The 14,273-nt window shown below is 41.5% G+C and overlaps 1 protein-coding gene across 6 annotated transcripts in view; it reads right to left on the minus strand.

The window, feature by feature from the left end:
• Positions 1 to 3,250: 3,250 nt before the first annotated feature.
• Positions 3,251 to 14,273, minus strand: part of LRP3 (LDL receptor related protein 3) — a 28,239-nt gene continuing 17,216 nt past the window's right edge. For all 6 annotated transcript variants that reach the window (XM_052795415.1, XM_052795414.1, XM_052795418.1 and 3 more), the window contains 4 exons: positions 11,210 to 11,418; positions 9,842 to 10,928; positions 8,532 to 8,664; positions 3,251 to 7,640 (listed from right to left, as the gene is read on the minus strand). In XM_052795415.1, coding sequence (XP_052651375.1) covers positions 6,828 to 7,640; positions 8,532 to 8,664; positions 9,842 to 10,928; positions 11,210 to 11,418 — 2,242 coding nt within the window. In that variant the 3' untranslated portion in view covers positions 3,251 to 6,827. The remainder of the gene's footprint in view (positions 7,641 to 8,531; positions 8,665 to 9,841; positions 10,929 to 11,209; positions 11,419 to 14,273) is intronic.

Below are 14,273 nucleotides of genomic sequence, written 5' to 3' on the forward strand. Positions count from 1 at the left end.
CTGTTTAAGGAAATCAAAAGCAAAATTCAAGGACCAATTGCCTCATAGTTGTTAACTGGGTTTGGCTCCAATTTTCCCTGACTATACTGCCATGCTTTGAAACAATCAACACTTGCCCTTAAATTAGAAGGCTGAATTTAGAACAGGCTGGTTTAGTAGAGATCATCTTCAAATTATATACCAATCCCCAAAAGATGTTCCACGATGTCTTATTTCATTTTTAGGAACAGCTTCATCTGTGCTCCCAACATCACATATATTATTTTTGAAAGGCTTTGCAAAAGTTAGATCCTCATGTGTACAATTTCTAACCATAGAAATCAACGCACAGAACTAGAAAGATAAATTCATATGCTAAATGAAATTTAGCAGCATGCTCAACCCCACCTAAGTGTGATTTTTCCAAAAGGTGAAGCAACAGACCCAAAGGAGACATAATTGCTAGTATTTTAAAGCCCACTGAACAAAAGAAAATCCCTGAGACAGCTGACATTACAAGCATGTCAAGAATATTGTGATACTTGATACAGAAAAGCACGTTGCTTCCAAAAGGAAGGAGTTTAAACAAAGCTTTAAAAGCAATGCAATACTATATAAGACTATATATTTATATGCTATTATATTAATGTAGCATAAAATATTAGAGGCTGTAATGCAGAAAATTCTTTTAGCGCTGGCAATAATACAGCACTCGGAGAATTTCAGAGGGAAAATGAGATAATGCAAGTATTAACAAGAGTATCACCTGTAAGCTGAACGCAAAGTCAGTAAAAGAAGTATTGGGTTATTCTTATCTGCATTATCACAGTACCGAGAAAAGCAGCAACAGATCACGACGTCACTGTGCTACGTGCTGTGTAAAAGGAAGAGTGGGAAGATAGTCCCTCTCCCAAATAAGACGACTTTCAGTAGGAAATAGGAGCTGGGTGGGCACCGATGGGAAGCACAGGGAGAATGAGGCAGAGTTGCTGCTGCTGGCCCAGCCACTCTCCAGCGTTTTCATCAACTTGATAAAGGATTTAGTTGTTTTCAGTTCTCGTTGGTACATAAACCAGAAGAGTTTGATCTCAGCAGGGTCAAGGTAAGAGACTCTGAGCAGGTCAGAGCTTTCATCCAACTCAGAAAAGATTGATGAGTCACTGGGCATTTAATATCACATCTGGAAGGATCTTTACAAAAAACGTATCTAAAAATATGCAGACAAGATTTCATTAGCCACGCTCGATCACTTCTGAAAGCGCAACCCTGACCCAGCCTTCGACCACGAGACTAGAGCTGGCGGCTCCAGAAGAGCACTGCCATCGCCCGGTGAGGAGCTGAGCTGGGCTGGGCTGGGAAGCCTGGGACGGAGCCCACTCCTGTTTCCTTTCTGTGAACAAGCTAACGCTGTGAGAGCAAACGTGCCTCTCTGTGCTGAAGAGCTGAAGCTAAATACAATGACTCATCTTTTGAGGGGAAAACAGACAGACAAACCAACAACCAACCAACCCACCCCCAGCAAAGGTGCTGTCCCATGCTTAATTTTCAGAGGCCTTTGTCAAGGTATCTCTCATTTTTCACTCTCTTACTTGTGAATTCTTGAAACTTAGAAAACAAAATGTGTTTGCTTTCCAGCCCCTTTGTACCAAGCACCGAATGACAAGAAGTTAGCAATTATTCAGCTGACGAGGAGTTTTGAGAGATATTGAAGTACCTGTCGTGAACGAAAACATAAAAAACAAAATCAAAGGTAAACCTTGCTGGAATTTGTCATTTTCTAAAGCTTTAGAGTTCAGACGGCTGTGCTCTTTCTCAGGAGGATGCACCCACCTGGGTCACCACCTCTGTCCCCAGCTGCGAACACAAGCAAAGCCGCCTTCTTTGTTTAAACCTATCCCCCTTATTCCTTGACACTTCTCACCGGTGCTCTAACTTCAGCAAGAAACTTCTGCACTTGGACACATGAAAACAGAAAAAACCAAGGAAAAGGATGATAAAGTGGCCAAGAGATGCTGAGAGACCAAAAATAAATGTCTTAAAGTATCTAGGGTAAGGGATAGCAATAGAAGGGAAGACCACCTAGATGGCATTATAAGGCAGGAAACAAAGAATGAAGAGGGAATAAAACATCAACCCCTACCACTCACATCAGCCTTGGTCACCATTTAATCGCTGTAGCCGAGATCACAAGAGCCAGAATCTGAAAAGGGAAGGGTGGCTTATTGAACAGAGTTTGCTAGGGTAACAGACTGACAAGAGACAGAGGAGGTTTGCTACCTGCGAGTTCAGGTCATGGGCAGATAGCCATTTGTACTGAATTTTAAATCCTAACGGCTGCCTGGGACATTAAAACTCAAGTTTCCTGCAAAGACCAAAAATCCTAAATAAGTAAAAGCAGTTGTCCCTCTCAGAAAAAGGTCTTGATTAAAAAATATGTAATTCCCTCAAGGCTTTTCAAGTTAGCTCCTTGGTTTGTTGTAAGACATACCTATTGCACTGGAGAGGCCATCTACAAACTCTGCTGCAAGTGCACAGCTATCGTTTATTACTCCGTTTCCGTTTTATGGGCTATATTCATTTCAGCCTCACTTACGTCAGGATATGGTTTGTAGCATTACTGCTTGTGCCACTATCATTGCAGCTGAAACAGCACTTCATGACGAAGCAAGCAAGCACTCTTTCTACTAGGTTAGGAGGTATTATCCCTCTGCATCAAGCCGTGTCCTTCCACCCTTCATGGCTACGGATAAAAATGTGGATGACCAAAAAGTCTGTCCAATTCTCTTCAATAAAGATTTCCAAGTCCGCAGAGTAAATCTGTGTCAACACAGAATAACTCAGCCTCTACCTTCTACTGAACAACAGCAGGATAGAGCCAGTGGTACCCTCCAAAGCACAGAACGGGAAGGGGAAGCATCAGCAAAACAAGCATTGCCCTCAGCAGTGGGAATGAGAGGCTGTACTTCAGATATGATTTTTTTTTTTTTTTTTAACAACCTGAAGAGCCATACACTTCAGGGCTTCTTTTTGTTATTTGGGGTATATGCATACGTGCATTTTAAAGGCAGTTGTACACAACAGTGAATTGCTAGCAGTAAGATTTCACATGTACTATCTAAAAAAAATCTATGTACCTCCACAGCTTCAGCTACTAGAAAAAGCAGATAATAAAACCCACCCACAAACCAAAACCAAACCAAACAAAGGCTGTGGAAGTACAATTTAGGCACCCTCAATCTTTGATGTTAGAGTGAGAGTCAGAAACCCACAGTCTCTGGGCACATGAAATTTTATTAAAAATGAAGAAATCCAAAGCAAGAGCAAAGTATGATGATGCCCAGCATCTTACTTGCTTAGTATCATTGTCCAGGAACCAGCAGACACTGGCAACCATGATGCCATACCTGAACCATATACCTGTACATACGTTAAGGTAAAATGTTATATCTAAATGAATATATACAACATGTAAATAAAAATAAAAAAAATTTTTAAAAAGCAGAGAACAGAAAACGAGTACATTTAAGGGATGTTACAGAGTCATACACAAGCTGGAAGGTGCCAGAATTTCAAACAGAAATACTTCCCATGTTTTAATAGCAGTAAGAGAAAACGTAAGGGGGTCACTTTTCCCTTAATGCTGCTGATGAGCTTCCATTCTTCTTAAACCAGTGTAGGTGGTATTGTCTATTCAGAGATTTTTTTAGGGAGGGGTTTTTTGGCTGCTTAACAGGGGAGTTTTGTATCTGGGGGAAAAAAACCAAACAAACACAAACAAAAAACCCCACCCAACTATCCTAAATACTTTCTGCCTGCAAAAATCTTTAAAGAGTGCAGAAAAGCATTATTAAAATAAAATTAAAAAATTAACAAGTTTATTAGCAGATTAACTTTAGGTTGTATAGTCATTGAAGTGTGGTATTTTCCACTGAGCAAAGAAATGTAACGAGATCTTCCTGTTCGCATGTCTGGCATAGTAGCAGTTTTTCACTTTTTTTTTTTTAATTTTCAGAAGTTCTGAATACAAGGAGGCAGCTTACATAAAACAGAACAGTGTCTTTGAGGATGGCTGATTCACTGTTTAATGCTTACAAGAGCTGGAGGAAGGGCAGACATACACTAAGGCAGACTTCGTGGTTTCTTCAGGTATTGACATTCCAGGACACTGCAATGCACTTGTTTGTGCTCACAGCGCAGACATCGAGATTTCTTCTGCAAAACTAACACTAAATTTGTGACTCTTCCCTCCAAGGAATGAGCTAGGGGAGCTGGGAGAGAATACTGTGTTGCAGAATACAAAAGTTAGGTGCTTACAAAGAGCACTATGCAAGGCTATAAATTCCAGTAGTGAGGGCTGTGAACATTTCTGCACCCTTCAAGCATCAAATTTTCATTAACATGGATTTTTTTAAGTTTCTAGAAATAAAACCTTCTCAATGAAATTTCCACCAAGTTACCAAATGGATCAGTACACAAAATATGTATATGTAAGAAATTATGTGAAGTTACACATCTTAAAATAAAATACAGTGTTAGCTGTTCAGGGTTGTTCCCAAAATATAGCAGTATTCTGAAGTTCGTATTTTAAGAGCCTTACAGTGGCAATAGTTTAAGACATAGTACGATCAACATTATTTTATTATAGAAATACAGTTCTGTAACAGAATTAAGCACACACTTATTTCTAAGGTCCTTCATATCTACACAATATTAACCTTGAAATATAATCTTCCTCCCAATTATAATTAACTACTTTACACATACAATTCTATGTATTTAAAATTACCTTTAGACAAAAAGAAGGACACCAAAACCTGTAGCCTTAGATGCAAACAACCCTGGCAGTGTAATGACTACAGTACATGGCCTTGCAAAGGTGGAATGTACCTAAAATGTTTACAAATGCTATGAAAGCAAGATCTCTTTCAAAACTGCATTTCCTTCGACGAAATGAATTCTGATCACAAAAGCACTTGAAAAAAAAAGATGAGCGAGCAGTATTTATTTTATGTAACTACGACTCTTACTCGTTACGCATTTTGCCACAAGCCCTTCCTGCTATAAATGCCCTTAAGGAGTTTGAATCTTCTGCCTCTGGAATGCACAGTATGAAACCAACCTGCAACTGCAGAGAAAAAAAAAAAAAGCCAAAGTCCTATTCCTTGTTCTTTTTAAGGCACTCCCAAAGGGAGTCCTAGTAAAAGATCCAGGGCAAGATATAGCCCATTTAAAGGTAAAACATCTTTGACACTTTGATGTAAACTTAACCGTTCACTGCGAAAGCCTGTTTGCTTTTATAGCCAGGAGAGTCCTGTGGACAGCAGAGCCCAGGTCCACGGATGCCAAAGTCCACCTCAACTCTACAAGTTCAATTAATAACTTTGGGCGACTTGAATTCCTACAGCAATGAACAGGCTTCAGAGCACTCAGGCATTTACAGAGCAGCAGCAGCAACTTCCTTCTTAATTCCTATGTAAAGCATCTTAGTTTGTCACTGCGTCATGGGGGAATTGAACCAGAGCTCATTAGAGCATGGGGGAGCCCGGCCAACACCCCAACCATTGCAACAGGGTCAAGCTATCACACAGTAGTATTCTGTCATTCTGCACCAACTCACTCCTGCTTAAGCAATGTCACCCTTCCAGGTAAATAACTTGCTTGCTTTTAATTACACTCTAAAAACCAAAAAGGCACCAGTTTACATTTAAGCATTGTACAATCCACACAGCGTCAGCTTTGGAAATGGCACTGATCTATTTCAGTTCTTAAAAGAAAAAAGCAAACAAAATAGCATCCTCTAAAAATAAAAACTAAAAACAGACCTGATTTATACATCTGCACCTAGGTAGCGGATTTACAAGCAAACCTGTGAAGCAGATTTTATTTAAAAATAAAATAGAAGTCCGATCCTGACAGTTTCCAAGTGCTCAGTGCTTCCTACTGCAGCCAATGGGAGCTGTGAAGCCTCAGTGTCCTTCAGGGCACACCCAAATTGGTATAATCATGAAAGTCCCTGAAAAGAGAAAGGAGGAGGGGAAAAAGAGGGTAGGGAGAAAGCAAACAATTCTTCAACCTTCACAACATCACTATGAAAAGAATGTAACATATGACAACACAAAAAAGAAATATTGCTGCAACCAGGGTTCAATGCACTCCGCTTATACTGAACACTGTTAATCTCTTATTACAAAACTGTAGCAGATTAAGACACCTGGTATCATTCTGGGTATTCTATACAGAAACTTTGGTTTTAGAGGATACTTCAAGGTACATATGGCCATCAAAACATTTCTGAAAGGAGCAAAGGAAGTGAGCAATTTCTATAAAGAGGAAGCTACAAAGGATTTACCTTACAAAGGAAATACCTTCTAAGTATTTGTAATTAAAATTATTAAGTTTTAATTAAATTATGATGTCTAAAAAGACATTCTTTCTAGTTTAGTACTCATAGTTACAATGACTGGTGCCTGCCCCAGGTTCCAACAGAGCGCTCTCTAGTTTCAGTAAGACCACTTGAAAAGCCAAGAAACACTAATTCCCTGAATGCAGTGAATAAATGCACAGAAGAAATACCAGAGGATGGAGATGCCTCCAAACTGCAGTGACACATTCTTGCTCTCCTAGCCCCTGACATCGCATACTGGCCTACTTCTGCCCCACTGGAGTTTCAGGAATAGCAACGAAGACAAAAATTTGTCCCATTTAGTCTTGTACTGCACTCCCCGTGGGATTAAAGCACACTGGTTTTAAAAGACAAAGTTGAGAGCACAGACATATCACCTATCAAAGTGCACTGTGATATAAACAATGAAGTTACAAAACTTACAGGGCCAAAACAAAAACTTTTATTAGCAAACAAGTAAAGATTCATCATCACTGGTATTGATTTCAGAGAGGGGAGTAGAGGACTCTAACATTGGCACTTCCACAGAATGGCAACAAGCTGCATGAATACCCAAAGGCTCCTCCCGGTATGAGTTAGGGCAACATCGGTTTTGTCCATCCACTTGGATATGAACATGCATAGGGCTGTCTGGATAAGCAGACTCCCACTTTTTTAAGGGTAACATACATGGCTCTTCACTCAGCGGATGACTTCTACTTAAACTACTGTCCTCTGGGACAGTCCTCCTGGATGCTGACCCTCCATGGATCGTTTCTGTAACACTTTCAGATAAAGGATCTCTAAAAGCCTTTCCTGAATCCACTTTACTGGACTGCTTAAGCTCACTGCCAGAGGTCTCAGCACCTAAAGATTTATCAGCGCGTCCAGCCTCAGGCTCTGCATGTGCTGCTGTGCAAGTATTCGACAAGACATTTGAAGGTGATGGCTCTGTGATTTCAGTCTCTGGCTGCAAGCTGCTACATCCAGCTTCTTGTAGGCCCCTGGCTTGGCTACGGGCATTTGCCTCTAAACTAGGTCCTTCGGGGGAAGGTGGAGGACTCCGAATAGTCCCATCAGCATGGTTGATGATTCCATCACCCAGTGTAGTCTGTGAAGTGCGGGCAGGCGTCAGGAGCGGGATCTGTCCTCTCACCCGAGGTCTGTGGAAGAGTCTGTTCCAGAGCCTGCCCAAGCGCCGCCGAGATGAGCTCCGTCTTGACGAGTGTCGTCTCATCTGTCTCCTCATGGCTGTTCGAATGTTCTGCAGCACAGAAGCCTGTAACACAGACATAACAAACTATGATTTCACGCATAGTCAAAAGACTTCTCCCAAACCCTGTTCTTTGCACTATCTCCACCTTACCAGAATTCTCAGACTTGACCCCTACACTTCCTCGTTAAATGCGTATTTTCTAATGAACTATTTAGGAATACCAAAGACAGCTCTGCCTGTACCAAAAGACTCTTTCTTAGAGTGTTTCCTTTATGAGTTTAAGCTCTGCTCGTCTGCCCAGGAAGATGCTCCGCTCATGCAATCACACCACCACTAAAGAACCAGACTGCAGACCACTGAGTCCTCTGTCATCAGCAATAGCAGAGGATCCTCAAAATCTGATGACAACAGCAGAGAAGAAAGGCCAAGGCAAACTACTTTTCCACTGGAGTAACAAACTACAAGTGCTTTATCACACTAGGAACTGTATCACAGTTGGATACTTTTGACAGGGCACAGGAGTTTTGACAACTCAGCAATGAAATAGAAGAATGACTTAATGGCTTCCCAGTGTAATGTATTTGTAAATGAAAAATAATCCCAGAATTTCCCAGAAATACTGCTCGAGACCTTACTTTCTTATCGCTTCAGGCACATTTACAGTTTCAGCTTGAAAAGCCTTTTTTCTGTTTACTTTCTGATCTTTGTCTCTGTGCATTCTATCTTGATGTACAGCAAAACAGCATGTGCTTATCTCACTGCTGTTTGCTAGCAAATACATGTAATGTGTTCAAAACTACCCACAGCACCAAGATGCATAACTGTGGTTCTTCAGCTCCAAGTAAAACATACACATTTTTATATGACTTCCATATAATTAGGACAGCTACTGAAAGAATACATATCCAGATTTATTGGCTGCTGATAGGTTCATTAGCCCTCATATCTCCATACTTGTGACGCATTGTACACAGGGAAATCTTCAACTGGGGGGATAAGTCCTTGTGCAATCAGCTGCCCATAGGAAGGTGGAGCTTCCCGCCGCACAAACTCTGCCTCGAGTCGCGTCATCTGGGTCTCAAAGGCTCTGGAAACAGAACCAGAGGAAAAACATGGAAGAGAGTAACAGTCAGTTTGTCCTGCCTTCCTCACATTAACGTATAAAAGCACTGCAGAGTGCTTCACGCTATCATCAAAACCACAAACCTTAATCTAGGCTCAGGATGCTAAAATAAACAAAAGGAACAAGAGTACAGGGTATAAGCATCAGTGAATCAAATCAGCAAACTCTTTGGTGCAGTCCCAGGTTGGACTCTGTGGCAACTGGAGTTTTTTCAATAGGCCAGCTTATGCCAGTAACAGTGGTAACTTGTTCAGCAAGGGCCTAAAGGTTATTTTTGGAAAAGACAACATTAAGAACTAGAAACAATCACACAACAGGGGCAGCTTGCAGCTGCAGAGAGCTTTGGCTGTCCTGCCAGAACTGAGGCACCAAGGTTCCCAACATAGCACGGCGGCTGGTCTCCAGCTCCTTAATCATGCAGATTTGATCTGGAGAGAATGTAAAGCACACTGTGCTGAAAACACGAACAGTGTCAGCAGCACAGAGCTGGTGCACATGACAAGAGATGGGCTTCAGAAAGTCCCTTACGACTCTCTCCCAAAGGGCAGAACCACACTTGCACAAACACAGACACAGAAACACACACACACACGCTATCCATATAGCAAGGCATACAGGACCAGGGTAAAGGGGCAGAGGTCACACCAGTGGGAACAGTGGAGGTAAAAAACTGCTCAGAACAGGCCCCACCACTACAAGGCATTGCTTTTAGTAGAACTGAGAAGTACAGTATTTGGGGAGGGCAGGGGGAGAGTTACTCAGTTCAGATTCGGCAAAGACTTCACTGTAACAGTTCAGCATTTAGTTTTTGGCAGTGCAAGGGGCTTGTTGCAGGAGGAGGAGGTGGGAGAGGAAACTGCTCAAAACAGTTTTAAGTTAGATACAGGTTCTGCCAGGCTGCACAATAAATGTATATTTCTCACAGACCACAGAAGAGCTGACATTCCCCTCACTACTTCCGAAAATCTTAAATACTCTTCTCTAAGCCTAATGCAGTGACTGCTATTTAATTGTCATCAATTCCTTGGATTGATTTCACAGTGTTTTGCCAATTCTCTGGTTAACAATCGACTTTTTTCCTTTAAACAAAAAGGAAAAAAACACCACAGCTATTAAAGCATCATAAAAGCAACATGCTTACCTGTATTCCCTGGTCCTCAGAGAATATAATTTAAATGCACAACCCAGTGCTATCACCAGCAGCAAGCCACACACAAGACTCCCAATCAGAGCAGCTGTGATGACCTTCCTGGGAACAATCACCAGGCAGTTGTGTTCATCACTTCCATCCTGACAGTCTTCTTGGCCGTCGCAGCGCCAAGTCTCAAAGATGCACAGATTTGTACCACAATGGAAGTTTCCTGGCTGGCAAGTAAAGCAGTTTTTTTCATCCGAGCCATCTGGGCAGTTCTTTTGGTTATTGCAGCGATCAAGTATTGAGTAACAAAGCCCACTGTTTCCTTCACATGGGTATTCATTCTTCTGGCAAGCAGGACAGTTCTCCTCATCCTTGCCATTCGGACAGTGCCACCAGCCATCACAATGCTGCTTATCTGTGAAACACTCCTCATCGCTTCCACAAGGGTGTTCCCAAGGAAGGCAATAGCCTTTCACCTGATAGGTCGCATTGAACCCGTGGCCAGTGCTCTTGGAGCGAGCATGATATGAGACAGTGAGCTGGCCCTTTGATGACTCCACGCTCACCGAATGCCTATTGTTATGGTACGAAAACGTTTGCATTAATTTATCACCTCTCTCTCCAATGCCATCATACACCTTTACATAGTCGTTGTAGCCTAACTGCAAATCAAGCTGCAACAGAACATGTCGATTATCTTGTGTGTCCACGTACCATGTGCAGCGAAGGTCTGATCTGCTGTGATCAGCACGGAATAAATCTGGGGAAGCAAAAGATCCATAAAAATTACCCAGCCTTTTGCCACAGGAAAGATCAGGACAATTATCTTCATCCGAACCATCACTGCAGTCCTTAACTGAATTACATCTCAGCTCGTTCATCAAGCACTTGGTGGAGTGGGCTGCACTGCACTGGAACATTCCTGAGGGACAGATGCTGGATGGAGGCTCTGTTGGAGGGACAGTGCAGTTTCTCTCATCCGAGTTATCACCACACTCATCCATGGAATTACACTTCCAAGTACTGGGAATACACTTTCCATTTGCACAGTGGAATTCATCTGGCTGGCATACAGCCTGACCTATCTTTCCTGTGAAAGAGGGCAAGGAGAAAAAAGCCAGTATCAAAACTTTTGGAACCATCTGATGTCACTTTTTAATGTCTACTACCCTGCATGACACAAGTCAATCGGTCAGGCCAGTACACTTCAGGAATACTGTTAAAAACCCAAGTGGAAATAATATCAGTGTTACCAAGCTAGCACCTTAGTCATCAAGACTGGCCCAAGACTCCTGTCAACAAAAAATACTATCATCTTCAAGTTTTGCCAGAGAGAGTGTAAGTGAAGCCAAGAAAACTGTAAGGTTTTACCTCTAATATAAGAAAGGCGAAATCCCTGAGCTTGTCCTGAGCTTGATGCATCTGAGTGAAAAAATATCCAAACATGGTCCCTTGCAGAGATGAAAGATGGAGGTATGGATGATCCACACACTTTGTACTCCTCCCTCTTGGAAGAGGGGCCAATCATCAACCAGTCTACTGCACACTTCTGAGAGTCTTCCAAATCGAAGTTCTTAAAACTGTTAGTAACAAAAGAAAACACAAGTTGCGAAGAGGGCATATATCTGGAACAAAGCCAAACAAGAGAAAAAACAGACTGCAATAGTTGACATTCTGCACCAAGCAGCGCTGACATGAAGAGATCACATTCACGATAATGAAACACCTACGGTACCTTGAGTACATATAAACAGAGCACTCAAATTCCCCCAATTTGGAAAAGCACCCATCTCACAGGCATAAACAGCATGCCAAGTAGCTCCAAAAGCTGAAAGGATGATTCCTCTTTTACTCAGAGTCCTTAAACAAAACTGCTTCCTAAAATACAGATATGAGTAAAAGCAAAATTGCACAATATATTATACAGAAGGTAGATTAATTTCAGCAGTCTTTTCCAACCTTAAAAGCTATTGAACTATGGGATGAGAGAGAAGGCTACTGTCTTGGAAAAAGAACAATAGGGAGCAGTTAAAAGAACCCTAAAGGGATAAATACAAGAGACAAAAATCAACTCTTCAAGATATGGATAGGCAGGGAGAGAGCAAGAGAAGAGGACTGCAAGGGGTGGAAATGAGACCTAAAGTCTAACACTATTCTTTTTTAATTCAAAGACTAAAATATTCCCTTTCTGGGAATGCAAACACAGAGCAAACAAGTCTGTAACCTTTTACAGCAAAACCTCCAGCCCTTCCGCTGACCCAAGCCCAGTCATTATTCAATAGTAGCTTACCTAGTGCAAAGACATGCCCCAATTGTTTGCGTAACACTGAACACAACTAGATAACACTCCCTAACCTGTAGCTCAGGAACCATACAGGGTTATCTGTTCAGTCTGATGGAACAGATTACATTTGCATTTAGTAATCTGCAGTGACAATAGCATTGCACAGCGAAGCACACTCATTAGGAAAGGGCACATTGTTCAGGACACTTAGAAACTAATTTTGGTCTTCTTTCATATAACTCAGCTACACAAAATTAACTTGGTAGAAGTTTGTGCATACTCCATGCAAATGCCTAGACAGAAGTTTCAGGCTGAAAAGCTGCTATGAAATACAGGCCTCCTTCCACAAAGGACTTTTCATAAACAAAAAAGATTAATTCTTTGAAAAAGATAAACGGAAAGATAATTTTCTCATATCACTACGTACTTACAAAAGGCTGTCAATGCCTGCCAGATCTTGCCATTTGAAGGTGAAAGGGAAAGAGCAGCAACAACATAAACTAGCCACTTCATTTAAGCAGGAGACCCACCCTACACACACCTGTAGGTTCTGCCAAACGTATCAGCTTAATAACTCTCCAGAAAAAAATTATCAGCAAGTGAATGCAAAGTAAGAGAGCACTGAAAGTGTTAAGTTGAAGTGGAAATTCAGAGATGTCCAACAACATACGTGCAGGCAAGGACAATCCACCCAGAAATATGTCCTTCCTCTCTTCTCTCTTCTTCCACCATGCTCTATGCGTCTTCCTAACTGGGAAGAAATATTCCCACAGCACCTAATTCTTTGCTATAAGAGATCTCATCAAGCTTCTGAAACCAGCATATTTTGCAAAGAAGCTTTAGACAACTGTGCAGTCAGAATGAAGAGATTTAAGTATTCAGCCATCCAAGAGTAAACTAAAGAGTATCTGTCCCAGGCGTTCTGCAAAAAACTTTTAATGACCAAGAAAGTGCATGAACAGGCACTACCACGTGAAAAGGAATTATACAAGGCATCAGTGAAAACTATGGGCACCCACGTCAAGTCTGTTGCAAGAGATGTGAGACAGCACTACTGAGCTACCACATAGGTTTTGCTGTCTGTAACACATTTTGGCACCAGACATCAACAAGGGTTTCTGTCATCTGCGTGGAGGATTGTTTGTAGGGTTTTCATGTCATAAAGACTTTTTGGGTATCTATCTGCCCAACAACAAAAATTTTTAAGAACAGGGAACAGTCACTGAATGAAGAAACGGAAACTCAGAACTGGGAAGGGGGGGGAATGACTAGAAAAACTTCTGCTTGCAATACAAACAAGATCATTTACTAAATCTTTTGATCTCTTACTTCTATAGTTATTTCAGATGTACCAGGACCAACCTTAAAGAGCTAAATAATTTGTTCTCCTATCCTACCCAGTTCCCAGCACTCCACCTGAGTCCCACAGCCACTCATTTTCCCCACTCTGCTGAAAAGAGCTTCTTTTGTCCATCAGGTAAATTCACCCATCAGCGTTGTTACACAACACACACTACACGCACACACAGAGAAGAATTTGCCTATATAATAAGCTGTCTCCACCTCAGATTAAAAGGCATTTCTTTTTAGGAGGGGAAAAAAAAAAGGGCTTAATGCTTTTAAGATTCACACAAAGGACGAGTACAGAAAAGTCTGCTACACACACATGCCTTGTTTACAAATTCCTCTGCAGATGACAGCAATACCTCTGGAGAGCCTGCATTTGTTTATAATTAACAATATCTTCTACTTGCACCTTGAGAATATAGTATTGCTAATAGAGGGCTTTTTTTGGTTTATTATAAAGGGTGTGGAAGAGGAAGAAACTTTAGTCCCACCTTCCAAAGCAGAAGCACAGGCATACAGAGGATAACTGATTTTCCTGAGTGTCAGTTGTGGATCTGAAATCAATTCAGAGCAGAATCCCACACTTCTCCACTAAGACATCCAAGCTTTAGCCACAATACCAACTGAGTACAAGGGTGATGAAGCAGAATAGACTTGCAAGGAAGTATTATCTTTAACAGCCTCCCTGAAAACACCATGTCTCTCAGGGATGCACGAGCTACCGAAACAAATGCCTTGGTATTCAAAAAAGGGCAATACAGAATACTCATATGAATGAACTCTTTTTCAAAAACAGTATGTCTT

The sequence above is a fragment of the Harpia harpyja genome, chromosome 9 (genome assembly GCF_026419915.1).
Source record: "Harpia harpyja isolate bHarHar1 chromosome 9, bHarHar1 primary haplotype, whole genome shotgun sequence".
Taxonomy (NCBI): Eukaryota; Metazoa; Chordata; class Aves; order Accipitriformes; family Accipitridae; genus Harpia; species Harpia harpyja.